The 19,417-nt window shown below is 34.7% G+C and overlaps 2 protein-coding genes across 2 annotated transcripts; one reads left to right on the forward strand and one right to left on the reverse strand.

Moving 5' to 3' along the window:
• Positions 1-3,723: 3,723 nt before the first annotated feature.
• LOC121794809 (probable serine/threonine-protein kinase PBL3) lies at positions 3,724-6,820 on the reverse strand. Its single transcript, XM_042193153.1, has 6 exons — positions 6,387-6,820; positions 5,207-5,547; positions 4,998-5,133; positions 4,721-4,857; positions 4,511-4,634; positions 3,724-4,381 (listed from the first exon to the last, which is right to left on the reverse strand). The coding sequence occupies exons 1-6, from the start codon at positions 6,442-6,444 to the stop codon at positions 3,933-3,935; spliced, it is 1,245 nt and encodes a 414-aa protein (XP_042049087.1). The 5' UTR covers positions 6,445-6,820; the 3' UTR covers positions 3,724-3,932.
• An 8,883-nt stretch (positions 6,821-15,703) lies between these two features.
• LOC121794811 (UDP-galactose/UDP-glucose transporter 3-like) lies at positions 15,704-19,318 on the forward strand. The gene is made up of 7 exons (XM_042193157.1): positions 15,704-15,977; positions 16,274-16,371; positions 16,463-16,593; positions 17,044-17,074; positions 17,444-17,547; positions 17,881-18,002; positions 18,275-19,318. Exons 1-7 carry the CDS (start codon positions 15,874-15,876, stop codon positions 18,681-18,683), a joined length of 999 nt encoding a protein of 332 aa, XP_042049091.1. The 5' UTR covers positions 15,704-15,873; the 3' UTR covers positions 18,684-19,318.
• Positions 19,319-19,417: the final 99 nt, after the last annotated feature.

Genomic DNA, 19,417 nt, shown 5'->3' on the forward strand with positions numbered 1-19,417 from the left:
TTGGGAGGGGCCGCTCGACCTCGCTCTAGGCTCGGGTGTCAACTCGTATTGCCCTTCGGGGGCATCTTGGTCGTCGATCGGGTAAGGCCGGTAGCCACCTGGAACTCCCGAACTTTAGGTTTGAGGAGGGGCCGAATATTCCATTTCCGGACTAGGAAACGGTTGTGAACCGAACCAATCGGGGTTCCAACCGTGTGAGCCCTGGGGGTGATCGTTGTGGCCGGACATTGTTATGTTGTAGGAGTGGAAGAAAGATTGAGAATGAAAATTAGAGAATGTAGATGAGAATTGAAATGAGAGAATGTAGATGAGAATTGTGTAGTGTGGTGTGAATTTTTTGGTGTGAAAGTGGGGGTATTTATAGATGAAAATGTGTATTTTTGGGGAAAAAATTGAAAAATAAATTAAAAGTTGGTAGAAAACGGATATAATTTTTTGGGAAGTGGGAAAATATATCTTTTTTAATACGCTTTTTTAATTAAAAACTGATTTTTTTAATAAAAATCAAATTCTCACCGCCCGCCACGTCGCCTGCTCGCTGGCACGGACGTGCTCGATGCATCGAGCAGTGCCGTGCCAACGGCGGACAGCGTCTCCGTGCCCCTGGCACGGACGGACGAGCTGCAGCTCGCCGTTGTAGATGCTCTCATTTCTATTTAAATGTACTTAGAGAGTTGAAAGTAGGATTTGCTTTTGTATACTACTCTCTCCATTCCAATAAATATGAAACTTTAGTAGTGTAAAAAAAAATTACTGTATACGGAGTATAAAACATTTAGTTTTTGGCAAAGAATTTTATATAGTATTGTTTTATGAGTTAATAAAAAGAGAGTAAAGTAATATAAATGAAAATTAATAGAGATGATGTTGTTTTCATTTTAGGAAATATTTTATTTTTAATGTGAAAAAAACGAGAGTATACATTTGTGAATTGAGGACTAATGGGACCAGGTGTAGAATTTCCTCTGTACATTTAATTATTATATAAGTAAAATTCATTATTAAGGCCACAATAATTAATTACAGTTAAAGCGTCCCCACACACACAACACTAGGTAGTATGTGAAAAAAACGAGAGTATACATTTGTGAATTGAGGACTAATGGGACCAGGTGTAGAATTTCCTCTGTACATTTGATTATTATATAAGTAAAATTCATTATTAAGGCCACGATAATTAATTACAGTTAAAGCGTCCCCACACACACAACACTAGGTAGTATGTGAAAAAAATGAGAGTATACATTTGTGAATTGAGGACTAATGGGACCAGGTGTAGAATTTCCTCTGTACATTTGATTATTATATAAGTAAAATTCATTATTAAGGCCACGATAACTAATCACAGTTAAAGCGTCCCCACACACACAACACTAGGTAGTATGTGAAAAAAATGAGAGTATACATTTGTGAATTGAGGACTAATGGGACCAGGTGTAGAATTTCCTCTGTACATTTGATTATTATATAAGTAAAATTCATTATTAAGGCCATGATAATTAATTACAGTTAAAGCGTCCCCACACACACAACACTAGGTAGTATGTGAAAAAAATGAGAGTATACATTTGTGAATTGAGGACTAATGGGACCATGTGTAGAATTTCCTCTGTACATTTGATTATTATATAAGTAAAATTCATTATTAAGGTCACGATAATTAATTACAGTTAAAGCGTCCCCACACACACAACACTAGGTAGTATGTGAAAAAAATGAGAGTATACATTTGTGAATTGAGGACTAATGGGACCACGTGTAGAATTTCCTTTGTACATTTGATTATTATATAAGTAAAATTCATTATTAAGGCCACGATAATTAATTACAGTTAAAGCGTCCCCACACACACAACACTAGGTAGTATGTGAAAAAAACGAGAGTATACATTTGTGAATTGAGGACTAATGGGACCAGGTGTAGAATTTCTTCTGTACATTTGATTATTATATAAGTAAAATTCATTATTAAGGCCACGATAATTAATTACAGTTAAAGCGCCCCACACACACAACACTAGGTAGTATGTGAAAAAAACGAGAGTATACATTTGTGAATTGAGGACTAATGGGACCAGGTGTAGAATTTCCTCTGTACATTTGATTATTGTATAAGTAAAATTCATTATTAAGGCAACGATAATTAATTACAGTTAAAGCGTCCCCACACACACAACACTAGGTAGTTTGTGAAAAAAACGAGAGTATACATTTGTGAATTGAGGACTAATGGGACCAGGTGTAGAATTTCCTTTGTATATTTGATTATTATATAAGTAAAATTCATTATTAAGGCCACGATAATTAATTACAGTTAAAGCGACCCACACACACAACACTAGGTAGTGACACATACTATATAGATTCTTGACATAATTCAACTCTATTTAAATATGATAGGAATGTCTCCGCTCCAGGTAATCGATTCGACCAGACCAAATGCAACTACAAATTACCTAAACTTTCGATCTTCAAATTAAGTCTATCAATTATTTGGATTTAATTATTACTACTAGTTCACACTTGATTGTGGTTATTTGTTCATTAATTGATTGGTATGATTAGTTATTCATTATAAAGGTGTTTGTTTGGTCTCAGTGAAAAGGCAAGTTTGATACAATAGGTCAGTTATGGAAATTCGACACGCACTCTAATCATTCAATTAATATAATTATATAATCATCATCTAATTTATAATAGTACAAAATACCCAAAATGCCATCACTAAATTATTGTTTGTTTTGTACTTTTGTTTATTATTCATTTTATTCTGCACCACAGCAATCTAAGATTCTAAACTAAAAATAGAACAATCCAAATAATATTCATCCGTCCCATAAAAATATGGGCAATAGGTATGGCACGGGAATTAAAACAAAATTAGTAAAGTAACAGTGTCCATAATAGTGGAACAACCACGCCTCAGCCACAAAAAAACTTGTCTGTCTAGTCATCACAGTCATGCCTCACCCACAAAAAACTTGTCTAGCCACAGTCACACCTCAGCCACGCCTCACAGTTATTTTAATTGGAGTAGGACAAAATTAATTAGATTTGAGGAAAAATTTGAGATTTGAGATTGGATTAAATGAAAAAAAATGAATTGGGAATAGGTATTTTATAGATAAAAAAAATAAAGAATTAAAAAAAATGGAATAGCACCGCCGCGGCAGTCTCGCGGCATGCAATAGGCCGCCACGGCTCAGCCGCGCGACCGCTGGCCTCCTACCCGGCGCAGCCGGGTACTCAGCTGAGGCATCACAGTCGCGGCACATAGACGGCTTATAATAGGCCGCAGCGGCGGCTCTATTGTGGTCACTCTAAGAGAGAAGATGAGAATGTTATGGTAAAGTAAGAAAGATGATGAAAACGGTACTAGTATTAGTGGATAGTAGAACCTGATTTAACTTTTCAAAAATGAAATACATATATTTTTGTGGGACAGATGAAAATGAAAAGTACATAGTTATATTTTTATGGGACAGGGGAAGACAATCATACTTTATTCTATCAATCAACAAATCTGACTCCTAACTGATTAGTTGTTATGCTTACTTAATCGTGTCGTGTATTAATTTTGAATTAACTAAATCCATACTAATATTATTGTTATTTGTTTTTGTTGTTTTTGTGTGTTGGGGGATGGGTTAATACAATTGTGATTTGTGAGAATAACAGGACCAAAGAGCTTAAAACGACACAGTTCATATACCCAGACACACTGTAACACGAAATGGGCTTCTTTTATGTAAAAAGGAGAGATCTCGGATTCAATTCATATTGAATTTCCCTCCAAAAAAATAATACAGACTGTATTTCACTCATAAGCCACAATCCACCAACAATACAAACACGAAAACGTGATCCTAGGTGGGATATTTACATATGAATATTAAGGTAACATGATAAGCATACAACAACTAGCAACCCGCCTCATCTTACATGGGGCGATCTCCGGTGTGCCGGCACAGGAGATGCCAACGGCGTCATATTCATAGGCGAATGGTGCTTCGACTGCAAAATGGGTACGTGTTCACCTTGCTGATTGTCTGTCTTCAAGTGTCTGATTGCGCATTTGGGCGCTTGGAGCTCTTCCAGTTTGGCCAAGACCTCCGCCATACGAGGCCTCTGCTTCGCCTCATGGCTCAGGCATTGCACAGCAATGGTGGCAGCGGTGAAGGCTGCTTTCTGAGGGTATTGCCCCTCCAGTTTGATGTCCATTATGCGGAACAGTTTTCTCTTGTCACCCATGTATGGCTTTGCCCAATCCACTAGGTTTTGCTCGACACCTACCTTCGTTTTGTCAACAGCACGGCGCCCAGATAGCAGCTCGAGCATAACAACCCCAAAGCTGTAAACATCGCTCTTTGCTGTCAACCGACCTGCTCATAGACCAAGAACGGCAAGAGTTTTGTTAGGACATAGACGATAGATGCTTTTGTGGATCTTCGAAGGAAAAGATAAGCAAGTTATCAAAGAAAAATGAGCATGATGTCTTTGAGCTGATTCACCTGTGGCAACATACTCAGGTGCAGCATATCCATGTGTACCCATAACTTGAGTTGACACATGGGTCCTATCACCAGTTGGGCCAGCTTTTGCCAAACCGAAATCGGAAAGCTTCGAATTGAATTCCTGCATCCCCAAATGAAGTTGTCAATGAAAACAGATAATGAATGGCTCATTAACAAGGTTAGCAGTGTAACAAGTTGGGTTCATACCCCGTCTAGAAGAATGTTTGATGCTTTAAAATCTCTGTATATGACTTGCTCTTCAGCTTCATGCAAGAAAGAAAGGCCTCTGGCAGCACCTATAGCCACCTTGATTCTAGTAGCCCAAGATAGAGGTTGAGGCCCTCCTGAAAAATGGACACAAAAGCAATTAGAACTGAATTAACGAAAGATCCAACCCCACAACACGAAAATACAAACTATAGTCTTGAAGTTATGATATGGAGTACTATATTTATAGGACAGGCTTAACAAAGATAATGCATACTTCTGAACAAATGATTCTCCAGGCTTCCTTTTGGCATGAACTCGTAGACCAATAGCCGATTGTCACCATCCGAGCAGTAGCCAATAAGTTTAACTAGGTTTGGATGGCGAAGTTGACCCAAGTAATTAACTTCTGTCTGAAAACCATAGCCAGACTCTCAGAAACTTGAAAACATAATTTAACTAAGCTGTGTAGTAGCAGACACTTACCAACCACTCTTTATGGCCTTGGAACCCTTCAGGCTTTAACTTCTTGACAGCAATGACCAACCCTGATCCAGGTCTGGCAGCAGTAAGAGTATGCTCGTCGATCCATCCTTTGAAGACATAGCCGAATCCTCCCTCTCCAAGAAGGCTGTCAGGTCGGAAGTTTCGTGTAGCATTCTTTAACTCGTTAAATAAGAACGCCTTCACATGAGGGGATGAGAGAATCTCAGCTTCTGATCTCGGAGTGGGGAGGCTTTCTGCACTGCTTTTAGCACTGTACGAGGGAATGCTTATGTTGGATGGGGCTGATGAGTTGCTGTTTTTGCCGGCAAATCTCGATGCTTCTGGAGATAATTAAAAGGAAAACTTAGGCGAGATCATTACTCCTGTCAAGGACATATTCTTACAAATTCTCAATTGTTAGCAGCACAAACAGGATTGAAGTGACTTATCCAATATATGAATTCAGTATTCGGAGAAACTAGAGATTTGAGTTAATCTAGTCCTTTATATACAGAGTCAACTGACAGTATACATGATTAAAAGCTTCTATCAATGCACTCATTTATGTTAACACGAATCTCCATATTTAAGATCATTTTTATATCTTCAAGCATGTCATTGTATTCTAAGTAAACAGAGAAACAATAGTTACTAATAATCAAGACAAGAAGTTTTGAGTCCTTTACAAACAAGTTGGATATGTAGAAAATAAGCAGAAATTGTAGACAATACATCTACCTAAATAGAAGATGCTGCTAATAATTACAGATAACAAGAATTGTCTCTAAATGGGAATCAGTTTTTCACTTGCCCTAATACCCAAGTTACCAGTATACAAAAAAAGAAACAGCATATTGCTATATTGAAGAGATTACAAATAATTAATGCTTCTTCAAGTAATAATAATTGAAACTAAAGGGGAACTGAACAAAAAACCATGTTCTTTTCGCTATAAGCACAAATCAGAGCCAAAATTCACAAATAACATAAACCTAAAACCATCAAATTCAACTTAATTAGGTTAATTTTTAAAAACTGTATCCGCACATCGAGTTCAAACAAGATCCACACAGTTTCTAACAAAATGAAATCGGGATCGTCGGAATCGAAAGTGCAGTCTCAAAATCGATAATTCAATTGATCTCCGCCTCAACAAAAAAAAAAGGAGAAGGAAAATTACGAGAAGTGGTGCTGAGAGTGGCGTCAACTCTTGCAGAGGAACCAAAGCAATTTCCCATACCTAAAAGAGAGCAGGGACGAAAAGGATTGTGAAAAATCCTTGAAAAGGAGAGTGGAGGAAACTGTAGATGCAACCAAACAATCGGACAAAAAGGGGGCTAATAATGGAATGGGGCAGTAAATAAGCCAAGTTCCCCAACTAAATTCGCAAGCGTTTTGGTGTATGTAGGTGGAACCGGGGAGAGTAGATAACAAGAAAGATGGAAAAGTAGAAATTGTTTTGCGCAGCAAGGAAGAAACTTCTCCCTCTTTCTCACTTGCGCAGAGAAAAGGGGGTGTGGGTGTGAAAAAGGCGGAAGCGAGATGGAAAATGCGTAGAACTGAAGGAGATGCGGATGCTGCCTCTCTCTCTCTCTTGCCTGAATTTGTTTGGAGATATATGGTCTTTGAGCAGTGACCCACCAAACTACACGACAAACACCCCATCTCTATTTTGTTAACGTGTTTGCCACTGCCCACACTTTCCTATTTTAACCCTCTTTCCCACATTGCTCTATTTTCTTTTTCTTTTTCTTTTTCTTTTTCTTTTTCTTTAACAGGATTTATCTAATTTGTAGATTGGACACCATTCATATATTTCCGGACCATTAAATTTTTACTCCTAAATAAATTTAGTGGTCCTATTACCTAGTGTGTTCAGCCAATCTTATACGGAGTGCTGCAATTTTAACTGATTGAACTAATATGGAATACTGTAATATGTTTGGAATAATGAAATTTTTAACTGTGAAATCTTTCCTGAACACTAGCCTCTTCCCCTACATCTCGCATAATAAACCAATGATGGGGAAATAAAAAACTAAAAAGAATCATATCCATTTTCATTTCTTTATTGAATACATTCTCACGATGTGATGAAAATAAGAATCCATTCGCACCACATGTTGACTTATGAATCTAAAATAGAGACCCTCAAAGTAAAGCAAAAAGCGAATATGTAAAAAATTTGCTAGCAAAATAATCTAATTATAACCTTTACCATTTTTCAATTTACAAGCATTTATTCTTTTGACTAAAGCAAACAAATGAAGGTTCCATCTTGTTCTTGGACAAGGTTGCACTTGCTGGTTTTCAATTTCTTGCCTTAAAATCGATGTCATATATGTGCACAAACGAGTTGACTTCTTCCGGTATATTTGCACATTATTAAATTAACACAAGCTAGCTAACACAGATTAAATATTTTATTTTGGTCATATACTAATTGACAAGTGAAACGTATTACATCATGCTCTATCATCACTTACCTCTATAATTGTATATATAGTCCGTCTATATTGTACGTGTATAAATTTATTCTATGGGGCCATTCGGTTAGGAGATTCCAAAGCTAGATTAGATAATCACGAATACTGACAGATCCAATAAATTATTTAGATGAAGCAGAATTAAGTGAACAAGAACATATAGCACAGAGAATGATTTTTTTTACATTAACGAAATAACTTCATAATAATTTCATGTTCCCAGTTCAAACGAGATACACTTCTTTCATCTCAATAACCTTACTTTTCGAGAAAAACATGGAAAGTACTCTATTCTTAATCTTACATTTAAGTCCCCATCAATCTTGTTTTCTTGGAAAAGTTCATGAAGTATATATTTCTTCTTATTATCTTTTTTATTTGTATTTTTTAGGGATATTCTAGTCCTTGCACAGGCTTATTAAAACTTGTTTGGATGTAAAGCAAAGTAGCAATTATCTTTGATCGATTCCCAAGAATAGTTTAGAGAAAAGAATACAACGCGTAGACCTAATTTCTCAACATGCGCGATCGCATTCACATTTGGGAAATTCCCTTGTTGACTTGGTCTAATTTCTCTTTAAATGCGTTTACATTTTTAAATAATAAAACAAATTCTAACTCACTCTATTGCTTGCTAAATTATGCTACACAAATGTGATTAAATGCTACTACAAAATATTATATTACATATCTTATGTGAATACTACTCTCATTTAATGCATATTTAACATTTTTAATATTTTATATATTGAGTTGATTCTAAGAGCATCTTCAATAAGGAAAGGTAAATAAAAGATATATATCATCTATTTACCTTCTCAAAAAGTGAAATATATTCTTTTAAAAAGTAACACATTCCAAAGGAAAAAGATATATATATATATATATAAAGGTAAATGATTTTTTAAAAATAAAATAATACTACAAAATGCATTAAAAAAATATAAAGGGTAATACATTCTCAAATACCTTCTCTCTTGGAGAATGATTTTTCATGAAAAGAAGACAAATATGGTAGTTATAAGATTTTACCTCTCCATTGATGGAGAGGTAAAGATAACTCTTCAAAATGAAAAAATGTATAATACATTCGCATTTACCTCTCCGCTTGGAGAATGATTTTTCATGCAAAAAATGTAAATATGGTAGTTATCTAACTTTACATCTCTATTTACCTCTCCCCTTGGAGATGCTATAAGGTATTTGTATATTATTTCTCATGCTAACTATTCGAATAACGTTTATGCATAAAAATGTTTTCCCAATATTACAGAGATAAAATAAGATGTCATCTTATGAGAAATAAAAAAGAATATAAACAATTCGAGTATTAAAATTCATTGTTTGTAGGAATGTATTAAGATAAAAAAAAAATATTTCCTCCGTCTTATTAAAGATGACTCATTTTCCTTTTTAGTTTGTCTCAATCAAGATGACATATTACTTAAAATGGAAACACTTTTATCTCTACTTTATTCCTTCGCTCTTACTTTATTCTCTCCTCTCAACATACAAAATAAAGTTGAATAAAATCTCGTGCCGCCCAAGGAAGGGATCATCTTCTCCTTGGGACGGAGCCGTCCCATTGAAGATGACCCACTTTTCTTTTTAGTTTGTCTCAACCAAGATGATCCATTACTAGAAATAGAAACACCTTTTATCTTTACTTTATCCCTCCCCCCCTTTACTCTCTCCACTTAACACACAAAATAAAGTTGCATAAAATCTCGTGCCGCCTAAGGAAGAGGTCATCTTCCTTGGGACGTATGGAGTACTACCTAATATTTGTTATAAGTAGTAGTATGATTTTAATTACTAATTATACAATATGAGGGTAGGGGTGGTTATATTACTAACTATTTAAGTTGATAACTCTACTAACTCATCAGTGCAGTGTAATAAAAATGTCAACACATTATATTGAAGTTCAACAAAATTATGTGTTGACATTTTAATATCATCATATTGACATTTTTAATACACTGCACTGATGAGTTAGTAGAGTTATCAACTTAAATAGTTAGCAATATAACCACCCCTACCCTCATATTGTATAATTAGTAATTAGCAATTGATCATACTCCATGAGGGTAATATGCAAATACTAGTACTAGTATTAATCAATACTCCATAATATTTTGTGGATTTTTTTTTATTTTAAAAAATGTGTACTTTCATAATCAAACAAGATATTCCATATAATACTCTATGGCCATGTTTGGTTGACGGAAAAGTAAAGTCGGCAAGGAAAATGATTCCTGGGAAAATGAATCCCGGGAATATGAATCCCGGGAATATGATTCCTAATAACTTTACTTTCCTGTGTTTGGACAATATCAAGATTTTAAATTTTATATTTGATTTAAACACCAAACTAAAAATATACTTATTATTTTTTTATTTATGAAAAAAATAATATAAAAAATTTAATAAATTATTAATTACAAATTATAATAATCATATTCTTATATTTATTATTACATGGATGGTTTAAATATGGATTATCCATCATAATATAATTGTATTTAAAGTTACATGGAGTATTATAATTTTAAATTTTATAATTTTAAATTTCACTACGATATTATAGATAGATTGATTATTAATTTATAAAATAATAATTATTATATATTATTATATGAATTGTATTATATAATTATATTTTAATTATTTAATAAATTATTAATTATTATTATTATTATTATAACAATTATATATAAATATTGTAATAATATATATAGTTATTTATTATAATGATATTTAGTATAGTTTATAATTTTAAATTATTTTTAAAACATTCTAATTAATAATAATAATATATTGCATTAAATTAAGAAAAAGAATACATAAGAAAAGTTAGGATTTAGAATCCTAGAAAGTTGTACTAACTTTCCTTGTTCTCGGAGGATTCTGATTACTTTCCCGGTTTGATTAAAGACTGAAGCAAACACAAGAATTTAAAATTTAAGGAATCAGATTACTTTTCCAGACATAATCATGGCAACCAAAAATGGTATATATATTTTATTTAAAAAAATGTGTATCTCATACTAACAACAGTAGAATGTAATACATGCATCATAGTCATACTCACACATATCATGTTGTATTTTTGCGAGGGAAATTGGAAGAATGTTAGTATTAATTGTTCAAGTATGAAGGTGAAATACGACTCTGATAAGTGTAGTGCATCAGCGTACCACGTAAGCTTTTCTTATAGACTACGTGATTTGGAGACTCGAGCGTTGATTTTCTTAAGTAACTAACTAAAAAATTGATGAAATTGAAGTATACAAATGTACCCTACGAGTGCTACAACTTCTAAATTTTTATTGGCGTCGACCTATTATTTAATATTATCATCTAATTATGCAAAAGCAAGCAAAATAATAGGATTATGCAACCCTGGTCGGATTTATATAGAACTATCAAAGTAGCGTACGACTTTAGTGCATTTCCAAATAGCTTCTTGTGTGTTGGAAGAGCTATGAAATCAAGCAATTTATTAGATGAAGTTGAAGTCAAAAGAAAAGTTGCATGCAGGAACAATTAGGGTGTGACTTGTGAGTATTTGGTTTTCAGTTCAATTTTTTCGCCTAAGAGCATCCACATTCGTGCTTTTTGGCAAGAGTACGGATGTGGGCCCGAACCCACTTTTATTAATTTTTTACTACATGCTCTTCCCCAAGAGCACAACACCCACATCCATGCTATTTCCCAAGGACAGCTCAAGGGTCCCATCATTCTATTATTCAATTTAAATAAAAACATTTTCACAAAATTAAAATGCATTAAAAATACCCGAAATACTATTACAAATTATAAAAAAATTTAAAATCACATAATTAAAGTCTTAAAAATTACATAATTTACATCTTAAAAATTAAAAATTACATAATTAAATTTATAAAATTAAAAAAACCCACTACTCGTGACTGAATTTCGCCCAAATAGATGATGAATGTGTGTATTTATAAATGATTTTGAGATTAATTTTATTTTAAAAAAATTCAAAAAAATTCAAAAAAAGTAATAAAACGGCTATATTTTTGGGAATCCGAAATTTTTTTTTTTTTATTTTTAGTATTATTTTTTATTTTTTTTAAAAAATGCCGACAGCCAATAGAAACGCGCCACGTCGCCCTGCTCAGCAGCACGGACGTGCTCTATGTATCGAGCAGAGCCGTGCCGTTGGCAATAGCACAACAGCGGACAGGGGGTGTCGTGCCAGCGGCACGGACGCCGTCTTCCGCAGCGAGCACCGCTGCGGATGCTCTAAATCAAATAGAACAAAAGCATAAATTTGTGACAACTAGAATCGAAACGAATTATTCAAGAAAATGAATTCGAAAACCCAAAATTTGAACTACAAAAATCGATCCAAACTTGAAAAGAAATACTATTGCACAAATATATATCCCAAAATTCCAAAATTTGAAATCCAAACTATAAAATTCAAAATTGTACAAATATATGCACTTTTGGTTGGACATGGATTTTAATGCACATTTGGCAATGTAAGAGATGTAGAAAGAAAAAGTAATTAAAGTATTGTTAGTGGAGAATGAGTCACATCTCATTAGAGAGAAAAGAGTTTTCAAAATTAGAAAGTGTATATTCTTGTGGGACGGACTTAAAAGAAAATAGTATATATTCTTATGGGACGGAACACATATTCAATTATTCAATTTTTAAATATCTTAATCGAATCGAACCGAACAATAAAAAATTTGCTAAAAATAAACAGATGTGAACCGAAAAACCAAAAAGACGAAACCAAACTCAAAATTTCGATTTGATTTAGATAAAATATTCGATTTTTGGGTATTTTGCTTATCCCTAGGAACAATCAACAATATTATTATATAGTCCTCCAAATGGTTAGGCTGGAGTTGTCAAACATTGTGAAAACAGTGACAACACCAAAGACCTAATTCATTTATATTCTTCCGACAAAATAATGTCACATTTTGTCATTTCAAGATGTTCATCATTAAAAATCTTATAGAATGAGTGATGAGACTCTACTAAATCATTAGACAATTATTTTATTATAAAATTAATAATATATAGAAATAGAACACTGGTAACTTTTTTTTTTACTTAGGCTCTGTTTCGTACACATGATTGGAATTGAATTGGAAGGAATTGAAATATTATAATTCAATTCTAAATCCTATGTTTGGTAAAATGAGAATTGATATAAAATTGAATTGACATATTTGATAAATATACACACAATGCACACACTACACACATTTCACATATTTCACACATTTCACACACTACACCTATTTCACACACTACACACATTTCACACACTACACAATTTCACACATTTCACACACTACACACACTACATACACTTCACACATTTCACACACTTCACACATTTCACACACTTCACACATTTCACGCACTTCAAACATTTCACACACTTCACACATTTCACACTCTACACACACTTAACACACTACACATATTTCACACAATACACACATTTCACACACTACACGCACTTTACACACACTACACACATTTCACACACTACACAATTTTACACACTACACAGTTTCACACATTTCACACACTAAACACACTTCACACACTTCACAAAGTTCACACACTACACAATTTCACACATTTCACACACTAAACACATTTCATATACTACACACAGTTCAAATGTGTGGTGTGTGAACTGTGTGTAGTTTGTGAAATGTGTGTAGAGTGTGAAGTGTGTGTAGTGTGTGAAATGTATGAATTGTATGTAGTGTGTGAAATGTGTGTAGTGTGTGTAGTGTGTGTAACATGTGAAATTGTGTAGTGTGTAAGTGTGTGGTGTGTGAAATGTGTGAAGTGTGTGAAACGTGTGAAATTGTGTAGTGTGTGGTGTGTGTTTAATGTGTGTAGTGTGTGAAATGTGTGTAGTGTGTGAAATGTGAAGTGTGTGTAGTGTGTGAAGTGTGCGAAATTGTGTAGTGTGTGAAGTGTGTGTAGTGTGTGTAGTGTGTGAAGTGTGTGTAGTGTGTGTAGAGTGTGAAATGTGTGAAATTGTGTAGTGTGTGTAGTGTGTGAAATATGTGAAATGTGTGTAGTATGTGAAATGTGTGAAATTGTGTAGTTTGTGAAATGTGTGAATTGTGTGTAGTGTGTGGTGTGTGTTTAATGTGTGTAGTGTGTGAAGTGTGTGTAGTGTGTGAAATGTGTGAAATTGTGTAGTGTGTGAAATGTATGTAGTGTGTGAAATATGTGAAATGTGTGTAGTGTGTGAACTTGTGTAGTGTGTGTAGTGTGTGAAATGTGTGTGAACTTGTGTATTGTGTGTAGTGTGTGAAATGTGTGTAGTGTGCGTAGTGTGTGAAGTATGTGTAGTGTGTGAAACGTGTGTCGTGTGTGAAGTATGTATATTGTGGAAGTGTGTGTGTGTGTGAATATTTGGAATTCAACTACTTTTGATATGAAATTCAAATTATGGAATTTGAGGATTTGGAATTGAAATCCAAGAATTTTATAATATACCAAACACTGGATTTGAAATTGAAGGCTTCAATTTCGACGCCTCCATTCCGTATACCAAACACAGCCTTATTTTTCTTCATAAATCTTAAAAACCCAACGCCGAATTAAAATGAGATTTGAAATTATAGAGTGCATGAGTTCATTGTCATGCCAGTGGTTGACTTAGTTATAATATCAGATGGACCTAATCGTTGAATATTTCTTGATTTGATGTATAGCATTATCGTATCATAATAATTTTAGTTGGAGTAATTATTAGATTTACTTCTACACCTCAATTCTTAATTTTTACTCGAAAAAATCTCAACTCCATTATTTTTTGAAGATACTTGGTCATCATGTTTTTATAGTATAATTTTTTTGTTGAACTTTTTACATGCATCTTATCTGGACTCAAATTAACATGAGAATTGATCTGTCACATGTACATTTAGTCAATATTTATCCATCACACTATAACTTGTTATCACGTTAATTTATGGAGTAATGTCTTTGGACTTGGTCGTTGTTATAAACTTATAATGATAATGTCTAGCACTATGGAGCTATGATAATCAACTTGATTTGGAGAATATTGAGAGATTGGGGGATTTAATTACGACGCCTCAATTCTGATCTTTTAAGCGAAAAGTTTATCACTCAAATATTTTTGAAGAGATTTTATGCTCGAATGGCAATTTAATATTCTAATCTCCAATAAATGTTTACACTAGTTACACTGAGAAGACATTTATTTTTAGTGAGAAAACAGATTTATATAGATAATCAAGGATCATTATTATTTACTTTAACGGAATCATCAATTCTGAACGTGTTACAATTTTATGTTGTATTTAAATAAAAAATAAAAAATTAGAAATTAGTACTCCCTCGTCCCAAGATAAGTGAGCACAAATTTTTCGGCACGAGATTTAAGGAAATGAGATTTTGTTAGTAAAGTGGAAAGTGAATAAAGAAAGAGATTATAAAGTAGAGAGAAAAAGTAAGAGAGAGAATATCAAAAAAGGAAATGACTCATTTATCTTGGGACATCCTAAAAAGGAATACGAGTCGCTTATCTTGGGACGAAGGAGTATAATTTTATTTTTATTAAAATCATCATTGAATTGTTGAATAAGTTGTTAAACAGGGCGAAAAATAGATGATAATTGCAAGTAAGCACAATCCATCAAACTCCAGATAAGTCATGCTCGAATTGTGTACTAATCGAATGCAGGTAAATTGAACTAGAATTTTATTATTTGAAATTTCGATTATTACCCTCTAAATTGAACGAAGTTATATGAATTAGTTCACTTATTTTTTGGATTAAATTGAACTAGTGTGAGACGAACGAGTATAGCAGATCCAATCTCTCAGGAGACCCGACCCGACCCGACCCGACCCGACCCGACCCGACCCGACTCAACCGGCGCGCAGTGAAATGAAGAGTCCGTGTCGTCTCCACCAATGACATCGTACCCCAACTCACACCAGCCACTTACAACCTGCCACGTAGGAGAGCTTCTCGTTCAATTCAGTTAATCTCCACTTCGCCTCTGTACAAATTTCGGTCGCCATATCAATAGGCAAACACGGACTATTCTCGTACGGTCCACCGCAGCTAAGAAATAGGATAACCGCCGGAGATTTCGTACGGCGGCGATCTCATTTTCGGCAATGGAGTCTCATGGCTCCGGACTCCGCCGCGTATTGCTCCTGGCATTTTGTATCTCCGGGATTTGGTCGGCTTATATTTATCAAGGCGTCCTGCAAGAAACTCTGTAGGCATTGCCATTTCATTTTTTATGCTTCGATTACTTTCTATATTTTCCATGACTAATTGTTTGCAAGAGAATAAGTAATTCCATTTCCAGGGGGGAAAGGTTCGATTAGATTGGCTTTAGTATGTTTGCATTTGGGGGCTTTTATGTTAATTTTATGGAGTTATTTAGCTCGTAGCATAGCATCATCACAATATGTTTTGCTCGCTGGCTCATGCATTTTGTGTTCAAAATTATGTGATTTCTTATATAATTTGGGGCATGTTTGATTTGAACTGGTGAATGTGTTGATTTAGGTCGACGAAGAGGTTCGGTCTTGATGGAAAGAGGTTTGAGCACTTGGCTTTCTTAAATCTTGCTCAAAGTGTGGTGTGCTTGATATGGTCATTTATGAGTAAGTTTATGAGTTACACCTTTGGCTGTCAATTTTGTCCTCTCCCTCTCTCTCATGGGACTTAAACGGCGGCATTTTATCTTTCGAGCAGTGATAATGATTTGGTCGGATGGTGGAAAGAGTGGTGCTCCATGGTGGAGCTACTGGAGTGCTGGCATTACTAATACAATCGGACCAGCCATGGGAATTGAAGCACTCAAGTACATTAGTTATCCCGCTCAGGCATGTTCCTGATTCCCAAAGTTCTTGTTTTGTGCATTGATGATAAGCTGGACATTGTCCCCTTTTAGGCGTTCACCTGTTCTACCAACCATCAATTTGCTTTTCATTTTAAATATTTGCGAACTTGATGCATTTGCTTGCCATTGTGGTCATACTCTTACAAAGTAGTCATTTTTTTAAAAGTTGGATTCGTTTTCATTTTCCGAAGTATGCTATGTGATAATTGCGAGCTCACTGGCCGAATTTCAATGTCATTGTGCTTATTAATTCCAGCATCTTCTTTACGTGTTTGGGTTTGATGTTTATAAATTGGATTTGTCAAATAGCAGTGAACTTTATCATGCTTGCAACATTGTACCAAGCCAGTTAATAACAATTCAATGGGCATACAGAGCCACATTATATATTTTTCTCCAAGTATTGTGGACTAATTTGGTGTGTTATCTGTAGGTTCTGGCTAAATCTTCAAAAATGATTCCAGGTGGGTCAGTTTCTCTTGGTTGGATCGGCAAATCTCTATTTGATATTGATTCTAGCAATAATAGAAATTATTTAAGGAAACAAAAGTTTAAATGATAAAATAAACTAAAATTCAGACCTACATTTGCTCTCATTATGATTGAAAGCTCTACTTATTTCCATGAGTAGTTTAGTTAAGTACTTCACTCTTGTCATTAGATTGTAGTATTACTGAAACATAGCTGATAGAAAAGTGGGATATATTTATCGAATATACCAGTACAGATGGTAATTGGGTCAATATATTGTGTTTCATCTTGTATCTGGTGTTGATAATTTAAGTTTTAAGGATGAAATGTAAAAGCTCAGATGTGTCTTTTTTTATGTGCAGTGATGCTGATTGGTGCACTAGTTTATGGGATCAAATATACCGTCCCTGAGTACGTTTGCTCACTTCTAGTTGCTGGTGGTGTATCGCTTTTTGCACTTTCTAAGGTAAGTGCCTGGTTGTATTTTATGCCTTTTCTCATCATATATCCAGATAGTCTAATCAATCATCAACAATGTGGATTATATTTTCAACAAAGACTCATACTGAACGAAATATTCAATATTCTGTAAAGTAAACCAGTGCATGTCCATTGGAAGCAAGCTCATATTGAAAGATGTAGTACCAACTAGTTGCTTTATGTGCATTTTGTTGTTTTGTTCATCGTTTGGGCAGTGAGGAATACATTTCTAGTTATACATCAAGAAACATAAGTGTAACCTTATCGGCCAAGTTTTGGCACCCTTTGTTCCTGAAGTGTTTCAATCCTTTCCATGCAGACTAGCTCAAAGACAATTAGCAAATTAGCACACCCTAACGCCCCACTAGGATATGGGCTTTGTTTTCTGAACCTGGCTTTCGATGGTTTCACTAATGCTACTCAAGATTCAATTACGGCCAGGTAAACACCAGCAGTCACATCTTCACTTTTTGAAAAAAAACTATATAAAAAGCTGTTTATAAGTTCATATTGGTGCAATAGTGCTATCAAAAATTGAAGGCTATGCCTTTGTTCTTGTCATCCACAATCAACTATCTAAAAATACAAAACTTCCTCTAGAACAGATTCTATGGAACACTAATACAATGTTACTGGATTATTTTATTACTCAGCTGTCATCTTACAGGTGTTAATCTGGAGTCATTAACAGAAATCAACTGCTGTTATTCCAGGTATCCTAAAACAGACGCTTGGAACATGATGATGGGAATGAACTTATGGGGCACCATCTATAATCTGGTATTCATGTTCGGGTGGCCAGGTGCCATTGGCTACGACGCAGTCCAGTTCTGCCAGAAACATCCAGAAGCAGCATGGGATATTTTTCTCTACTGTCTATGTGGTGCAGTTGGCCAGAATTTCATATTCCTAACCATCAGCCGGTTTGGCTCCTTGACCAACACCACGATAACCACAACCCGTAAGTTTGTGAGCATAGTCGTGTCTTCCCTGTTGAGCGGAAACCCCCTTTCTGAGAAGCAATGGACGAGCGTAGTCATGGTCTTCTTCGGATTATCGTACCAAATATACCTCAAATGGAAGAGGGCGCAGAGAATGCAGAAGAAGAGGAGGTCCACATAAACAACTCATGGATCATGTTACTATGATATGAGGCGATTTTGTTTTCTTTATGAGTAGTGAGATATGTAGGATTATTTCTTCCTTCTGATTAGATATTGTCAGAGCATAGGAAAGCCGAATTTACAAAATGTAATGTAAAACGCAATTCTTAGTCAGTTTTTTATAAATTCAAATATTGTTTAGCAAATCGAAGTAGCACTTAAGTTTTGATGTGGTGGACCAGCAACACAATAATCCTATTCAACTACTACTAAAGTTGAGGTCTCAAATTAGTAGACCCTCTAAATTAAGTGAAAAAAGTATACGTCAAATGACTTGTTTGCCCCTATGATACAGCAAGGTGAGGCTCTGCGTTGATGATTAAACCAGTGGGTGTTCCAGTAATTTCAAAGGAAGAGTGGCTGCCAGTGAAAGCAAACTTTAACTTGTACAAGTTTCCCTCCATTAAACCAGTAAACTTTTGCTTTGTCGATCATCATCACACTTGTCCCTCGGCTGACCAACTTAAATAACAGCCCTCCTTTCCCAGAAGAAGCACACTCCAAACAACTTGCAGACTTGAACAGAGAGAGTCAAGAACAAGAAGCTCACGAGTAAACTTCACACTCAGGTAAGTATTCAGTCTTACTTTCTGTATCAATCAATTATAAATGGCTATGGTTTTTGCTTGGTTCAGTTCATCCTTTTGTCTCTGCATTTTACATTCATTTCTGCATCAAGATTTCAAGACACAG

This window comes from Salvia splendens, chromosome 3, assembly GCF_004379255.2.
Source record: "Salvia splendens isolate huo1 chromosome 3, SspV2, whole genome shotgun sequence".
Classification (NCBI taxonomy): Eukaryota; Viridiplantae; Streptophyta; class Magnoliopsida; order Lamiales; family Lamiaceae; genus Salvia; species Salvia splendens.